Source organism: Theileria orientalis, chromosome 1 (assembly GCF_000740895.1).
Source record: "Theileria orientalis strain Shintoku DNA, chromosome 1, complete genome".
NCBI lineage: Eukaryota > Apicomplexa > Aconoidasida > Piroplasmida > Theileriidae > Theileria > Theileria orientalis.
Window position 1 is genome coordinate 883,084 of NC_025260.1, and position 16,917 is coordinate 900,000.

The 16,917-nt window shown below is 44.3% G+C and overlaps 7 protein-coding genes across 7 annotated transcripts in view; 3 read left to right on the forward strand and 4 right to left on the reverse strand.

Moving 5' to 3' along the window:
- Positions 1-137: 137 nt before the first annotated feature.
- On the reverse strand, positions 138-8,502 carry TOT_010001185 (HEAT repeat containing protein; the record flags this gene model as incomplete). The annotated part of the gene is made up of 8 exons (XM_009690932.1): positions 138-1,292; positions 1,439-2,268; positions 2,407-4,395; positions 4,578-7,681; positions 7,712-7,885; positions 7,918-8,033; positions 8,063-8,319; positions 8,403-8,502. The coding sequence occupies 8 exons, from the start codon at positions 8,500-8,502 to the stop codon at positions 138-140; spliced, it is 7,725 nt and encodes a 2,574-aa protein (XP_009689227.1).
- A 109-nt stretch (positions 8,503-8,611) lies between these two features.
- Positions 8,612-9,168, reverse strand: TOT_010000393 (uncharacterized protein; the record flags this gene model as incomplete). The annotated part of the gene is made up of 2 exons (XM_009690933.1): positions 8,612-8,815; positions 8,857-9,168. The coding sequence occupies 2 exons, from the start codon at positions 9,166-9,168 to the stop codon at positions 8,612-8,614; spliced, it is 516 nt and encodes a 171-aa protein (XP_009689228.1).
- Positions 9,169-9,385: 217 nt separating this feature from the next.
- On the forward strand, positions 9,386-10,051 carry TOT_010001252 (Conserved hypothetical protein; the record flags this gene model as incomplete). Its single annotated transcript, XM_009690934.1, has 1 exon — positions 9,386-10,051. One exon carries the CDS (start codon positions 9,386-9,388, stop codon positions 10,049-10,051), a length of 666 nt encoding a protein of 221 aa, XP_009689229.1.
- A 90-nt stretch (positions 10,052-10,141) lies between these two features.
- On the forward strand, positions 10,142-13,461 carry TOT_010000394 (tRNA delta (2)-isopentenylpyrophosphate transferase; the record flags this gene model as incomplete). The annotated part of the gene is made up of 18 exons (XM_009690935.1): positions 10,142-10,194; positions 10,236-10,312; positions 10,355-10,434; positions 10,650-10,733; positions 10,768-10,830; positions 10,869-10,949; positions 10,979-11,248; positions 11,282-11,320; positions 11,355-11,474; positions 11,526-11,665; positions 11,725-11,861; positions 11,967-12,325; positions 12,370-12,507; positions 12,542-12,650; positions 12,682-12,892; positions 12,927-13,011; positions 13,042-13,084; positions 13,193-13,461. 18 exons carry the CDS (start codon positions 10,142-10,144, stop codon positions 13,459-13,461), a joined length of 2,358 nt encoding a protein of 785 aa, XP_009689230.1.
- Positions 13,462-13,526: 65 nt separating this feature from the next.
- On the reverse strand, positions 13,527-14,199 carry TOT_010000395 (uncharacterized protein; the record flags this gene model as incomplete). Its single annotated transcript, XM_009690936.1, has 3 exons — positions 13,527-13,750; positions 13,783-14,068; positions 14,113-14,199. The coding sequence occupies 3 exons, from the start codon at positions 14,197-14,199 to the stop codon at positions 13,527-13,529; spliced, it is 597 nt and encodes a 198-aa protein (XP_009689231.1).
- A 168-nt stretch (positions 14,200-14,367) lies between these two features.
- Positions 14,368-16,295, forward strand: TOT_010000396 (conserved hypothetical protein; the record flags this gene model as incomplete). Its single annotated transcript, XM_009690937.1, has 2 exons — positions 14,368-15,756; positions 15,789-16,295. 2 exons carry the CDS (start codon positions 14,368-14,370, stop codon positions 16,293-16,295), a joined length of 1,896 nt encoding a protein of 631 aa, XP_009689232.1.
- Positions 16,296-16,872: 577 nt separating this feature from the next.
- Positions 16,873-16,917, reverse strand: part of TOT_010000397 (conserved hypothetical protein) — a gene marked incomplete at both ends in the record, with an annotated part of 81 nt that continues 36 nt past the window's right edge. Inside the window, one exon of the mRNA XM_009690938.1 lies at positions 16,873-16,917. This exon is cut by the window's right edge and continues 36 nt beyond it. Coding sequence (XP_009689233.1) covers positions 16,873-16,917 — 45 coding nt within the window.

A 16,917-nucleotide genomic window follows, 5' to 3' on the forward strand; every position in this document is an offset into this window, starting at 1 on the left:
CGTGTATTGTAGTTTAGACGATTTTGAGAAGGTGCTGTACAACGCCTTCGTCGAGTGCTGCGAATGTGAAGACGTGCTGGTGCTCACCGGCACCGCCTACATGATGGGTCAGTCCTTCAGCGCCCTCGGACTGGGCTCTAGCGCCTGAATTTCCTTCGCTTCTTCCGGTTCTTCTTTAGCTTTCTCAGCGCTGCCTGCTTCGTGTTCGTCGCCATGGCGAGGGCTATCTGCCTCTTCTTCACGAGTCGCGACTTGAGCACGTAGTTCCTTGCGAAGCTCAGAAGCCTCAGATACTCGGCCGGAGACTCTGCGAACGAGTGCTCGATGAGGTCCAGGATGCTCGAGGCCCTGTCCGCGTGCGAAGTGTCGGCGTCCCGCGCCTTGCGCAGCTTCGGGCTCACGCCGGCCGGCTTAGCGTGCGCCACTCTGAAGAGCGCTATGATCACTTTGAGGAGCATCACGCGGTGACTCCGCTCGTACAGCACCGGCTTCGAGGCCAGGTGCGCCAGGAGCTCCAGAATCAGGCTTATTCTGCGGGAGCACTCCGACTTCCTTCCGAGGTCGCACCTCAGAATGTAGCATATTCTCGAGGTAAGCCTCTCGAGGCTCTTGTCCCTGTACTCCGAGAGCAAGTCGATGCACTTCTTCACGGCCTCCTCCGTGGCCGCCTCGAGCTTCCTGTGCCTCTCCAGGTACCCGTAGTAGGTCGACATGTTCCTCAAAGTCGCCTTCAGGAGTGCGAACACCCTCGCGTTGAAGTTGGGCACGACCTCGTCAGCCTTCCTCGTGCCGAGCACGCGTGCGAGTGTCCTCAGGCTTGAGGCCAGGATCCACGGGTGCTGCGACGCCAGACCCACGTCCACCACGAACTCCCATATCTTCCGCGCTGGCTCCTTCGTTACGTCAAACTCCACTGAAAGCAGGTGCTCCAGCAGCAGGAGCCAGTAGTAGCAGTTCTGCCAGTGGTCGTCGTTGATCTTTTCCAGGAAACCGGCCAGTGCGTTCAGGTTCAGTCTGTTGATGTCGTGCACTGAGTCTTCCCTCTTCAGCGCCAGGTACACGAAGAACGAAAACGCCAAATGTACGTGTTTTTTCATCTTTCCTACGAAGTGCGCCACCACGTCCAGTATTTGGTTCTTGTTTTCCCTACTTCCCCTCGACCATACGTGCGTCACTAGTGTCTGCAGGAGCTTTCTGCAGATCGGGTCCTCTTCTGAGACTAGCCTTGGCAGCAACGCCAGTATCAACATGCTGGCGTACCTCTTCCATATCACGTGCCCTGGCAGCTCTCTCTGAACATGTTATTAGTGTTAAATACAGTTGTGTTCAGATCTGCCACAAGTGGCCGTATGAACAACCAGTGGATGTTCTATTTGATTTGTCGGTATAGTTAATTATAAAATAAATGTGAAATAACTGTGGATAATCACGCACTCACCGTTATCACGAGGAGCGTTTTCGTCGTCATAGTTCTAACGTGCGGGTCCGGCGAGTTCACGTGCTTCAGCAGCAGCGCGAACCGCTTCGACCTCGTGCCCTCGTCCATCGGGAGCAGTATGAACGAGTATCCCAGGGCCTTGGCGGCCACCGTGCTTGCCCTCGTCGCTATGTCGCCCTTGACCACTCGTATCATGATCTCGTAGGTCACCCTGTAGAACTCCTTGTCGAAGTACACACTCAGTCTCTCACGGTTATTCGTCTTGTTCGAGCCTGTGCCTTTTGACGCCTCCTCTATGTTGCATCCATTCGGCATTTTATTCGCGGCCGTGTGGACAGGGGCAATTGCGTTTCTCGGTGCGCTCCCAAGAATGTTGTTGGACTTCACCGTGTACGTGTTCGTGCTTATTGTCGTCTGCATCAGTGTCAGCAGCAGCTTGAAGAGCGGAGTGTGCAGCTTCGGCCTGCTGAGGTTCGTTTCTATTTGCAGCAGCAGGCTCTCCACCAGCTTCCCGCTCCTGTTGGACGCCTCCCAGGCCTCGTGCAGGATGTCCAGGTACTCGTTTTTGAAAAATACTGATATGAGTCCGATGTGGTCCTTGGCCAGCTCCTCCGAGCCCACGAGCTCGAGCGATCCCATTCTGTCGACCAGGTGCGACGCCAGCACGTGCCCGTAGTCCTCTATCAGCTCCGGCCTCAGTTTACACAGCTTCAGCAGGCACGTGCAGCTCGCCTTTTGCAAGGCAACCTCCTCGCTCAGGAAACTTATCAGCACAGCGAATTCGCACAGGCGATACTCATCTGTGTTTGGTGACCCGTTGCTCGTGTTAGCTTGTATCGGTGTGTTTGGTGTCCCGTTGCTCGTGTTAGCTTGTATCGGTGTGTTTGGCGCCCGGTTGTCTGTGTTAGCTTGTATTGGCGTTGTTGTTGTCACTTGGCCAGGTGCGTCACTGACAGTTAGCGATCTACCGCCGTCGTCACAACCCCGGGGGTCGTTCTCAGTCCCGCTTACCAGTGTGTTGTTGAATAGCCTCAGACACGAGTTGACGAAAAGCGGCGCGAATATGTGGCTTTCGAAGCCTGGCCTCTTCAGCGACGACTCGAACGACCTTCCCGTGGCTGCTCCCGGCATCACCGTGTACCTGTCCTTCAACCTCGACAAGCGCCCCTCAGCCCCCTCGGTTTCCTCCGCCGACTTAGGCTCCGGCTTCGCTATCTCCGCGCTCTCCTTCAGCTTGCACTCCGGAGTCTGCTTGCACCTTCTGTATGCTTCCACCAGGTCCTCCGGGAACTGGTCCAGGTTCTTCTCTATTCCTCGCACCTTCGGCAGCGCAGTCATGAAGATCTTGAAGCTCAGCGCCGTCTGGTCGACCTTTCTGTTCTGCATCAGTCCTGAGGTTGCTGACACTATCAGCTCGTTCACTCTCCTCAGAAACTTGTCCGTGTACTCCAGGTGCTCCGTCCTGTGGCTCACCAGCTTCCCATTTAACAACGCGATCAGGAACGTGAAGTTGCTTTCGACCACCTTCGCGTCCGAGTACTGCGATATCAGCGATATCAGTTGTGACGACTTCGGATGCCTCGCTTCGTCTATCTTCGAACTCGAGTCGTCCTTCTCCTGCCTCCTCGCTATCTCGTCCAGGATCATCGTGTACAGGTATCTGAGCTGGTTTCTCGTCGTCAGCATGTTTTCTTCGTCCAGCACCTTGTTCAGTATTGCGTGTATTGTGAATATCAGCACTGAGCACTTGTAGCCCTTGGTCATGTTTGTGAAGAGCTCCTTGACGAAGACGTCGACGTGCCTTGTTCTGAACGGCTTCGCCAGGCTTATCAGCGCCGTTCTTGCCAGCCTTCTCACGTCTCTGTTTCTCGACGCCAGGAACTTCGCCAGTATTCTGCACTGCTTCACCAACTCTCTGGTCACCGCTGACTCCGGGTAGAACTGGAGCAGGTTTCCTATGCACTCGAACACCTCCACCACTGGCACGTCTCCCACCTTCTTCTTTCCTTCGACCAGACTCATCTTCTTCAGCCTCGCCAGTATCAGGCCCACTCCCAGGTTATCCTTGAATGCCACTCCTAGATTGTCCTTGAATGCCTCACCTCCGTCGGCTCCGTTGTACTCCCTCAGCGCCTCCATTTTAGAGCTCGTTACTGACGAAAATATCTTCAGCACTATTGCCAGCTTGCATGCGCCGTACGTCTGCAGCAGCCTCTTCAGAATCTTAACGATCGAGGGCACTGGCAGCACTTGGGATGACGCTATCAGACACTGCTTCGACATGTCCGACAGCCCTATGTGCCTCACCGCGTTCCTCTGTATCAGAAACTGGAGCGCCGTTGGTACTATTAGCCTCAGCAGCGTGGTTGTACTGAAACTTCCTGACTCCACCATTGCCTGCAACTGCTTAATTCCTTTGCACCTCTTGTACTTCTGCAACTCCCTCATTTGATGAAAACAGCCTGCCACTGACGAGTTTACGAGTAAATCTGCGTGCGTGTTTGCGAATATGGTGCCTGCCTCTGCCATGCTTGCGAAATCGTGCACAAACTGCTCCAGCAGCTCCAAACACAGACACACCAGTGAGTCGTCTGCGTTACCGGCCAGGCTTCTTCGTATAAAAGGCACGAGTGTTCTCGATATTACGTACGTGGTCTCCTCTACTTTCGCGGGTGCCAACTCCCTAACTTCTCTCACTCTTTCCTTTGTTATTTCCATGATTTTAAAGGATAGCTCCGCTACGCTCCTTCTCACTCCCGGGTCCCTGCTGTGGCTCGAAAGCAGGAAGAGCGAATGTGTCAGCAGGCTGTTGATGCATCTGAAGCTCAGCCTTCTCGTGTTCAACTCCTGCACCACGTCTGTTATTATCTCCACGTTCAGGTCCAAATCCAGCCTCAGCTCCACTGACACTCCGTTCATCGAGCACAGCCGTTCTCCCGTGTATCCCACTCCATCGTCTAAACGTTGTATTGTCGTTTTTTTGTAAATGGGTAGTCATTTCGTTAATTATACAATGGTTTATAAATATTTAGTTATTTTGTTTTTTGGTAAATACTGAAATACATGGTTGTTTAATAACAGTTTAACACATTGTTACTTATGATATAGTTGCTTAATAAATAGTTAATTATCATCAAACGGTTACTTAATGGTTGCCTGCGATTCCTACCTGTGGACGGTATTTTCCCCAAAAGCTCTGACGCTGCCCTCCTGCACCTGCTGTCCTGGACCAGCGACAGTATGTTGTCCACGAAGTCCCATATCCTGCCTGCAGAGGCCACATCGTCGCCTTCCACTAGGTACATGCATATGTCCACTGAGCGCAGTATCTTCTTCCACAAATCCACCTCGTTCTTCAACTTCGCCAGCTTTGTCATTTCAGGTCTCGCTGGGAGCGATGCTAGGAATATGCTCAGCGCCCTGCGCCTAACTTCGTCGCCCAGGTCCAGTTCCACGATGCATGAAATCAGGTGGCAGTTGTAGTTGCAGTGCGTTGACATAGAGTTAAGCAGTGTTTCCGACGAGGTTGCCATAATTTTCAGCATCTCTTCGCCGCTTTCGAGCTCGTTTTTCTTCAGGTGCGCCGGGTACAGATTATATACGTTGTCCGCCAGCGTCATGTGCTTCTGACTCAATTTAACTTCAAATACTCCTGGAAAGAGCCCCCTGACTACTCCTGTGCAAAACTCCTCCGTGTGCTCTGGCTGCGATGTGCAGGCTATCACGAAATCCATTCCAGCTAGCCTGCCCAGTGCCGCTATCACTTCGGAGTGCCTTTTGAATATCTCCATGAAGTGGCCCACTTTGAATATTCCTACCAGCTCTACCATGATCTTAAACGCTCTTTCCACTAAAATGTTCGAGTTATCCTTAGTGAAATCTGCGTTCTCCTTGAGTATTATGCAGCAGAACTCCATTATTGGTCTCGACTGTGGCCTTAAGTTGTTCACCAGCCTTTTGACTACTAGGTTAAGTGTCGTGAGCACATTCGGCAGGTTCAGCGTGTACTCTGCTTCGTGGAACTTCATCGTTCTGCGCATTGCTGCAAACGATTCGTCTTCTGCGGCTGCAACTTCTCCTGTGAACACGTGTGAGTATTCGTTTGGCAGAAGCTCCATCAGCATCAGACTAACGTACTTCGGCTCAAAGTTTAGAAAATAGTCCACGATCGTGCTTCCGTGTGCCACGTTTGAGTGCTGGTATATTCTTGGTACCAAGAGTCTTATTTCCACTCCTATTGCCATGTTCACGTTTTCCCGGTCCTCCTCAGTCTCGCAAACTGCTTCTCCGTACACGTACTTGCTTGTCAGTCCCAATATCTGCTGGTGGTTGCCTGTGCACATTTCACTAAGCCTCTTCGTCTCCATCTTATTGTACCTCTTCGCCACTATGTTCAGGCTTGCTTCTCGCACCTTCGGGTCTCCGCTCTTCAGTCCTGTCGTCACGCAGCTATCAAACAACTCTTCTCTGTACCTCTTCCTGTTGTATTTACTCATTATGCCACTCAAAGTACAGATTGCGTTCTTCAGGAACTCTGTGTTTCCTCTGAACTGTTCCAGCGTGTAGTCTACCAGGTCTTCTATTTTCTGGTCTCTGTCTTTCACTGTCGCCACTATCTCCGTGATTACTCTCAGCAGGTGGTGCTGTATCGTTATCAGGTCCGTCTTCTCGCACGTCTTGTAATTCACTGCTGCCTCCACTGCCTTGTCGAGCTCAGGCCACCTATCCGCTGCTTCTAGGCCCTTCAACTGCCTACAATACAGCTCCCACGTCTCATTCAGCCCCTTTTCGTGTGCCTTCAACTTTGAGATCATTATTTTGTTCGCGTCGAACGCTCCTTCCCACAGTGGCGAGAACTTTACAAAGTATTGACTCATAAGCACCTTCTTCACCAGGCCTTTGAGCTCCTGATACTCTGGGCCTCTTATTTCTTCAAAGTCTATTGCGCTCACTGCTCTCGACATCGTCATACACTTTTTCCTTGCGTTTTCTACGTCGTTCGGTGTGCGCTCCATCTCCGTCAGCTCTTTAAGGCACTCCATGTCCTTATTCAATTTCGAGTAGTGCAGTTCCACCAACTTAATTGCGTTAATCCTCAAATTGTTATTTTCATTCGGCAATGTTTCCACCACTTCCCTCACCGCCGACTCTTTGTTTGAGGCGTTATCGTAGTTTGCCGCTAGGAACTCAACTACCAGGTAGTTGTCGAAAAGGTGCAGTCTCGTTGCTGTGGACACCAACTTTTCAATCCATGCGCCCCTGTCCTTCGTCAACAACTCGAACGTGATTGTGTACGTCCTCATCAACACTCTTGAATCATGCCCCTGCTCCAGTCCTCTCAGCACTTGTGCTAGCACTCTCTCAAACAACTCGTCTTCCTTTTCTATCCCGCTCGCCTTCAGCTTAATCCGCACCTTATTTATGCAAGACAGCCCAAACATTATACTATACAGGTTTACAAACAACTTCATGCTTCCTCCGCCTTCCATTTCATCTAAGGTGCTTTTTACAAACTCCAACACCCGCTTCAAGATCTGTGTATTAACTATCAGTGGGTGAAAAATATCTCTGTGCTCTATTATGTTTGCCAGGACCAGCAGTATTTGCGATGCTTGACTTGCGTCATTCGTCTTCAGTCTCCACTCAAACAGTGATAAAAACGAGTTGATGTTGTTCATTCCCACCTCGTTGTGGTCAATGCTTTCTAGGAAAACTCCGAATTCCTTCTCCAGAACTCGCGTTGACTCCGTCTCCGACCTCACTGTTCTCAGAAGGTAACTGCACAGGTCCTCGAACACGCTCACTCGCCCTCTCCGGTTCGAGAATTTTAGCAGCGGCACTATGAAGCTCACAAACATCTCTCTAAAACTCTCTCCTCTGGTTATCAGGGGATAATTCTTTACTGGCGTTATCTTACTCTGGTCAAACGTCAGCAACATCTCCAAGTTCAACTCCACTAGTATGCACAGAGCTTTAAATTCTATTTTACACGTTTCCTCTTTTAACTTTACTACATTCAGTTCATATTTGCTCTTCAGCCATGTTAAATCGATTTTACTGTCTTTCGCGTGTGTAGACATTACGTGTATTGTGTTTCTTATGTTTTCGACCACCTTGGTCACTTCTTCCATTTTACTTGGTATGAGTTCCTCAAACAAATATGTAAACATCGACTCTATCTTCGACGTGAAACTCCCGTCTACGTTCTCTATGATAGTGAATATTATTTTCTCCGCTCCGTCTCTGTCAAATTTGATTTATTCTCAAACTTACGTGTGTATGCACATTTCTATTACTTCCTTAATTATTTGCATTGGTGCTCTTCTTAGCAGTGTTCCCAAACATTCCATCGCCAGTCTCTTTATCAGCTGATTCCTACTGTTCAGCCATGGCAAGAAGTCCTTTACTATCTCGTGTATGTTCTTCAAAATGTGCGACGTGTGTGATCTAGGAATTCCATTTTTTCACTCCTGACTTACTTGAAGTACGTTAGCACGAATGTAAAAATCGGCTTCGAGTTCAGGTTTGGGTTGAGCTCAATAATTTCCAGAGCATCGTCGAATGGGAGCTTTAGAGCACCGGAATCTCCATAGTCCTAACATCATTATTAATTGGTTAACGTACCTTAAAATACGCCGCCAGCAGCCTGCACACGTAATCCAGCTCTGTGTGCGAGGCATCCCTTGCACATTTCAAGAGTATTCGCAGCGGTTTGTCATAATATTTTATAGGCCTCTCTTCAAACTCGTTGTATCTACTCCCTTTTGCAAAAAACTCCGATCTTTGTAGCTCTCTTAACTCATTTTGGAACTTGAGGAGATCCTTTACTCTCAGAAGGTTAGTCAAGGTCACTCTGAAGCATCTCGGTGATCCATCTACGTCTACATTTAAAATGAATCATTTATTTTTGTAGAATCAATATGTATTTTCTGCTTATCTACAGATACGTAGTATGTTGCGTTACCTTTCGCGATAAATGAAACTATATCATCGTACGCTGAAAGACGAATAGATTTTGCGATTTTGGATGATGACTGGAACTTGAATCTCTTTTTTTCTACCATAATGGGATTCTTTCCAGTCAAAATTAGGTTATCCTTTCCTGACTCCGACCAATTGATTCAATTAGTATTAATGTATATAGAATGTAATATATTTTACATAAAATTGACATTATTTAATATGATTTTGTGAATTTTGCTTATTTCCAGTTTTTGATGAATTTCTCAGTGAATTTAAGTGACGTTCGTGGAGTAGAAATAGTAACTGGGCTTGGGTTCTTTTTGCGTTTCTTTTCGAATCCGGAAGCAGGGAAGGATCTTTGATTTTAATACATTCTTCTATTTTCACTAATACCTTTCTAATTTTCCGAATTTCCTAAATTATGTGTAATGTGTCAAGCATAGTGTATCACTTACTTCCTGTAACTCTTCATCGGATTTTTGCCTCCAATATTTTGCTTTGCGATATTTTATACAATTAGGGTCATAGTTTTTATAATCATCGGTGTGTATCACGGTCTCAATTGATGTGCGACTGTGTAATGTGAAAGGATTCCTATGTGTTAATTTATTAGTAGATGTTGAATAACTAAAATTATCTTTTAAATTGTTAATTCGTGCTGAGAAGCTGTGGAATCCTATTAAAAAACAGTTCGTTTCAATCAAAAAATATAGTACAAAGCTTAATAACACAATATGTTTGTAAAATAGAGTAACAAAATTATTCATAGAATTAAAAACATTTTAATATTTATAAAACATTGTTGTTGCTATTTTAAATTCAGAAAATTTGAAAATTATATGATTTATATATTCTATTTCTACACAACACACAATAATAAATGGTCTTAACCATTGTGTATTATGTATATTTTTAATGTATAATTTGTTTAAATATGATGATTTATTTATGACAGTATAATTAATATTTATTTTTAATTAAATTATGATTAGTAGGCTTAATTTAGGTATTAAAAATCTTAGTCAATTAACACATATCTTTGATCACATAAATTACTTAAATAACAAACACATTTCAAAACTTTTGGATTTTTTTGTATTAAGAAGGATTGATGGTCGTTTTTGTAATAATATAATCCATTATTTAAGTTTTAATGTACAAAATCTTGGACTAAGTGAAATAAATAGTTTAGTAAAGAATGTCTTATTCACAAAGTATACACTCAACTCAACTATTCTGAACAATATTTTGTTTAGTTTGGTAGAGAAATACAAGTTGAGTCGAATTTTATCTCTTAATACATTTTACCATTTACTTCTGTTTGATTCATGCTGTTATATTTCATCAGATAAATGTATGGAGTTTCTCGATAATTTTAGGCTATCCTGTGATTCTATTGAACAATTAAATTTATTATACGTGTTTAACGGAATACAGTTTTTTCGTCCAGATATTAGCTCACTTTACACACCTCAGCTGACAAACTATGTAAAATATCTGAAACTGCTTTCGCCAAAAATATTACTAAGAAGTGGACTGTATGGCGAAACCGATGATGTTAGTGAAGTTAAGAGAATTATGGATAAATTGAATGTGGAATATGTGTCCGGTATAACAGGTATAAAAGATGGCCAAATCAAGTATAATTAGGTCATCTGTACAATCCAATTATTCTAAAGGGAACTAACATGGCCATAGATGTTGATTACCAAGGGTTTGATGAATGTGTTAAATAATAATATGTTTAGGGATATATACTATGGATTTCAAGAATTCGAACGTGCTACTTCATTGTAAGTTTACAATCATGAGTTTATATATTATGTTAATGTAGAAAACAGTTTATAATGAATGAAATGGGATGGAAACTACGATTTATTCCGATTGATGAATGGAAATATAACATATCAGGTTTGCTAAAATAACTCTTCAATTTTAATAATTTTTGTCTAGATGCGGATAAAAAAAATTATTTGAGCAGATTTATATGTAAATACTACGTGGATACCCAGTTCGATAAGAATCCGCCTTGGGTTCCCATCTAAGCCAAAAAACAACATCACAATTCATCAAATTAATGTTTTATCAATGTAATATATTCGAATGGGTTATAAAATAATTTATATAATGATATTTTAAAATGTTTTTCTGTTTTTCAAGCCTGTGTTTTATTCTTTGTTATATTGGACTGCTACCGAATGTGTGTATTTATATCTACTATTCCATGGGTTTATAAATCATTAATTAGGTATTGGGGTTTTGGGAAACTGATTTTGTTAAGGACTCGAAGAGTATGCCGTCAATAGAAATTAAATTGGCGCCCCCTGAGAACGTTAGTTTGAGAGGACATAAATTTGCGTAATTAGCCACTGCCGCAAGTTGAGAATGAAGTGAAACTGCTTGAATCGAATCGCGTAGAACTTGAAGAGGTACGCAATGGTTGTGGAGTTAATGTGTAAATGTTTAGGGCATGATGTCGAGACTCGAACAGGAGTACAACAATGCGCTCATGACTTCCAGAGAAAGGATTAAAAATCTCATAAATGACGTTAGTTCAGATCCTTAATCATGTTTTAGAGTTTGTCGGTCTTTGACAATAAGGAATTGATTGTTGAACTGCTATCGAAGTATGCACACAAGTCTAAAAATAAGAATCATGTGAATACGAAGTTGGTTTTACATTTCCTAAAGACGGCCTTTAGATTTCAATTGAACAATGTATCATTTCTCCAGATGGACGAGGCTTACGTCCCCAGTTCAGTTAGGGTTATGGTAATGTGTATGATTAATATCCACTTTCAGATGAGCGAGGTTGAACCTCCCGACCCTGCCATAAAGGAAAAAATGGTACGCTTGAAACTAGATAATAATATAATGTAGGAACAAATAGAACAGGCGAGAAATGATGAGGAGATACACGTACGTTAAGTTTGAATTGTTGAAAAAAAAATAGGCATTCTATCAAGAAGCTCAAGAATTTGAGCAACTGACTCAAGTCACACTGATTGGTATGTTAGTCTCTCAATTAATTATAAGTAGAATTGCAAAAGATGCTGCAACTTCAACTAAACCCGTATCTAATGGAAACTGAGGTGCGTTAAGCCAACAAGTCATCCTGTGTTAGAAAGTAAAACAGGCCTATCACGAAAGTTTACACAATAATCAGCAGAATTATGTGAATCCAGTTTCATTCATTCAAACTCAAGCCATGGATTTGTCGCAAATCAGACAATTAAATGTAAAAATAGGACAGTCCGAAGTACCGTAAGTTGCCATTCAGATCAACTGTTTACCTTTTGATTGAATTAAACACAGATTATTAGGTATCCTACTGTTGACGACTTTGTAATGAACATGGAGAAGAAGAGGGACGTTGCGGAGAAATCTGTAATTCCCTTTAAAATTCATACGTGTGTAGGCCAGAAACAGGATATTAAACATGTATTTAAACCTTATGAAGGTGAGTGAGAACTGTTTGAAGGTGTAAATAAACCTAACAGGCGCAACACGAAATGATCGCAGATGAATTACACGTAGCTGTGAGCAGAATCATATCCCAATATAGTGGGATCGTTGAGGAGGCCAACAAGGAGCAATTTAACAAGAAAAATAATACACATACTGAAAAAAAGACTCCAATGTGAATTAACATGGAAAATAATGTTCATTTGTTTGTTTTATACTTGCTTGGTACTCACTCATCACGTTTGTGGATTCCTCATCGCAGGCAATACACATTGCGACAAGCGTCTGTTTTCCTTGAGTAAAAGTAACATGACTTCCAACTCTGTTAATAACGATAAAAAAATCGTTATTATAATTGGCCCAACTGCAAGCGGTAAGACGAAATTCAGCGTCGATTTGTGTAAAAAATTAAGGGAGTGTAATATAAATCCTGAGATTATAAATGCAGATTCTATGCAGGTTCGTCTTCAGAGCCTTGTTTTGCCTAAATGCTCTTATTTTAGGTTTACAAGGGCTTTGCTATTGGCACAGCCAAGCCCTCTGATGACGAGGTCAAATCGGTCCCTCATCACTTGGTAGGTTTTATAGAGCCTACCGAGGATTACAACGCCTCATTGTTCGTAAAGGATTGCTCTAGAGTGGTATTTTAAGTTTTAACTGAAAACTTGGGCTTAGATTGACGATCTCCTCTCCCAGGATAAGCTGCCCGTGATCGTCGGCGGCACCAACTTGTACATTGAGGGGCTGTTGTGGCCCTCAGTCATGGATTTTGAACAAAATGACGGTATTGCACCCTCGTTTACTATTTTGTTTAGACAACGACTCGCTCGAAGACGAGTTTGCGGAGTACGATTCTGACACTCTCCACGATATGTTGATGGAGATCGACCCTGATAGAGCACAGGGCCTCCATAAAAACGATCGCAAGCGTATTATACGCAGTCTTGACGTGTATCACTACCACGGCATAACGCACACTGAGTTGATGAGAATTCGCAAGAGGGAAAGGGAAACAACTGGAATCAGGTTACGCCTCCCCTGTTAATCAATTCCCACTTAGATACGATGTTATGCTCTTTTTGCTTAAATCAGACCCCGAAATACATAGACAACGAATAAGGGATCGGGTTAAGTCGATGTTGCAGGTATCTTTAGTAAAGACTACTCTTTTTCAGGGCGGGATTCTGGACGAGTGCAAACAGTTGATGTCGCTGAAAGGTATTAGTTAGGGTGTATTGATCTTTTAGAGTCAAACCCAAATCTGGACTTGAGAAAGGGAATTTTCCAGAGCATAGGTGCGACTCACTCTCCTTTAATCTCGTTCAGCGTACAAGGAGCTGATGCCGCTCCTCACGGAGTCTGGCGAATTCAACTCTAATCCAGATGAGGCTCTCCTGGAAAAGTGCGCTGTTGTCCTCGAAAATAAGACTTGGCAGTACTCTCAGAGGCAGAGGACCTGGATAAATAACAGGCTGATGAAATACGATCTCAAGTCGAGCGTCGTGGACACCAACGGTATGAACTATTCTCTCAAAAACGTTCAGATCTCAAACTTTGGGACGACATCGTTGAGGAAAAGACCCGAGTTGTACTGAACCATTTGAATACATAGACCCAGTTGTAGTGAACCATTTGAATAAGTGAATGTTTTAAATTTTAGTTACTTTAGTGGTATGAAGGGCGTTCTGTAGTGGTCTATCCCCTTACGTCTCTTTGAGCGCTTTATTTTCTTCTCAGTTCCCGGCTTCCTTTTTGCTAATTCAAAGAGAACGTCTGAAAAGAATACTTGTTTGTCCCCGAGTCGAGTCCCGTTCAGTGTTAAAAGAGCCCTGGTTGCGATGTTTGGCGTGGAAAAGGTCACATATCCGAAGCCCTTGTGTCTGCCTAAGATATCAGAAAGTATAGGACGCGCTTACCTGTGATTTCATCCATAAATAACCTCGTTTTACTCGTGAGCGGCCCGTAGATGTAGTGAAAAAAGTTGTCCAGCGCATCGGGAGTGATCTCGATGTCGACGTTTCTGACGAAAAGCATTCTGGGATCCTTTAGAACCCTGTTTTTTGCCAGTCTACACCTCTCTTGGGTCAGCTCCTGCACATAGCTGGCTCCGTACTTCTTTATTGCGCTTGTTCCGTGAGGCCTTTTGCCGTACTGAGTCTTGAACTGTATTCCGAGGGGAAATATGTGTCCAGCCCTGGAATTCTAAATAAAATTTGCTAATAATGCGTTTTTGAAGTTCCTGGTACCTCGTGTGTGCTCTTGATTACAAATGTTCTACAGTTTAATGATATTGCACATCCCAGTAGAATCACACTGGATAGAAAAGTAATCATAATGCATTTTGGTAAATAAAATGTAAATTTGTGTATAGATTTATTTTATGTTTATTCATTCTAAAATTATACTCTAAATTGTAATGATGATCAGATGGAATCTCTAGTGTGTTTGTGTAAACTTATTGCCTGAAATAAAAATTCCAGTTTATAAAATCGTGTATTGTAATGAGCACTGATAATGTTGCCCTAAAGTTGTTAAATCGGACTAAATACGCCCAAAACAGGACAAAGTACTACACAGTCAGGAACACCGTGTTATCGCAGACCGAAAGGCCCTTTTTCTCCACCGGCAGCTTCTATGACCCGAAAAACAACAGAAAACTGCTCTCTCTTAAAAAGGCCTTTCTGAATAGGCGCGCTTCCAGACGCGGCCCCTTTCAAAAGTTCAGCCTTCCTCACGAGTATCATAAGACCTTTGGCGACCCCTCGTATTACTCTCATTCGGAGCTGGTTGCGTCGTGTGTGTCCGCTTCTTCTGAGAACATGTGCGACTCTTACTTCTGGAAGCAAATATGTACGTTTTCCTGTCCCATGATTACTTCAGGCGAGAAGATCCGCGAGGTGCGTGACGTTATCAGCATTGGTGACCTGTTGAAGTGTGTGTCGAGCGTGGCAAAGGTGAATTGCTACGATAGGGACCTGTTTCGCGTCCTTTCCAGGGAGTTTGTGGATGACGTGAGGAAGCTATCCCTGGAGGAAGCCGCGGAACTACTTCACTGCTACTACAGACAGAATGTGTACTCCTGTGACTTGGTTAACTCGGTGGGCAAAATGGTCACTTCAAGCATAATTAAGGGGCTCCAGAGCACCGAGAGTGAAAACTCGGAGTCTGAGCCCAGGGGTGTTTTGGGTAAGATAAAGGACATTATGCCCGGAAACAGGGCTGTGAACGCTGATTTTGGTTTGCGGCCCCTCGCCAAAATTCTGAGGTACTGCCATTACTTTGGTTACGCTAATCCTGACTTCTACTTGTCAGTTGCAAAAATATTTATAAGGTGTAGTTCAAGCATGGACTTTGTGTCCAGACTTGAAATGTTCACCTATCTGGATCCGAAACTGATGTTTGCTGAACCAGAAGAATCGTCTGATTCTGTTGCACCAGTTTCTAAAGAACCTACTGGTCATGACGTTGCTAGAGATATGGTTTCTCAACTCTTGGACTCCGTCGATCTGATTAATGGCCCAGATTTGTGCCATGAGAACACCTTTGAAATGTCAGTGCTCCTTTCGTCGCACCTCTTCAGGGTTCCTGAGAACTCGAAACTGGTCCACGACCTGTGCGGTGCCTTATCGTCTTCTAGGCTCATTTCAAAGGCAGTTTTTAGATATGCTTCAAACTGCACGTACTCGGATCTTGGTTGGAGGGAGCCCCTGGGTCAATTTCTTGCCCTTTTATCAAGGTGTTGTGGCGAGTCGACGCCCGTTATGTCAAGAGTGTCAGCGCTGACTCAGGGACTGAGGGTGCAATCGCCGTTCGTTGACTCTCTGGAGAACCTGTTTATGGACTCCATGCTCACCTGTTTTCGCGTTCTAAACATCTGTTGGAGACTCAAGGTATGCCTTAAACCCTAATAGTTGCTTTTCAGCTTGGGCGCGTTGATGCTAAGGATGACCGTCAGCTTTGTAAGAAGCTCAGCTTCAGCTTGGAGGACGACAATGTGCACTCACGATTTTTAAGGGAGTTTGGCAAACTTAGTCTATCCAGCACTGAAATGGATCTAATATCGATGGTGGTTGAGTCTATCAACGAGCGCGGCTGCAAGGGCCAGAGCGTTGAGAACTTAACATCTTCATTCGAGTGTTTAACTGCACTCATCAACAACAGTGGTGGTAGCAGACCCCTGTCACTCCCCTCAAGTCTCAGGGAGAAGGCCTCTGAGGCCAGTGACGCCGTTTCCATGGAGATTGTCAGACAACTCGTCGATTTTGACCGGGCCTCCTTGTACCGAGTCTCTCTTTCTCTAAGTACTTCTGATGCCAAGAACGTGCACTTGGACCACTACGTCAACTACTTTCCCAAAATCACCAGACGTATTCATGAGAGGCATCACGTATCGCTTCCTAACCCTCTGGAGACCCATATTGGCCTTTAATTTTTTGATCCGCTGTCCATGTGTTTGTGTATTATTAGTGTACTTGTATACTGCCAACATGACTATATACTATTAACATACATATATGTTAACAGTCCACTTGTATACTATTAACATACATTTATGTTACCAGTCCACTTGTGTATTGCAGGTGTGTCCGATAATAACACATATACATTAAATAAAAAGTGCATTGTTGTTTTGTATTACATTAAAAGTGTGTTGAGTAGTCTGAATTGAGTTACCGTGAGGCCTTGGAAATTGAGCTTAAGTATATGGCCATAACGTCGCTTTCAAGCGATGCTGTTTTCTGGTGGACGTTTTGTGCGTTTCCGCAGACGACTTTGCAGTCCCAGCTGGCGCCTCAGACCTTCCCCTCTGCTTAGTGATCGAGCGAATACAGAGAATTCCAAGCTAACACGCTTTTACGAATACATGGCTAATATTTAGCGCGTAAATATTAATCCGGGTTTGCTTACGGGTCTGGTTCGCGGATAAGCTCTATCTTGTAAATGCTAGGCATCAGCTGCATTATCTAATGCTGAAACGGCGGGAGCGACTCAGGGCTCCTAAAGTACTACGCACAGATAGGAGCTCTGGGCCTCGGCGGGTTTCCCGGGCG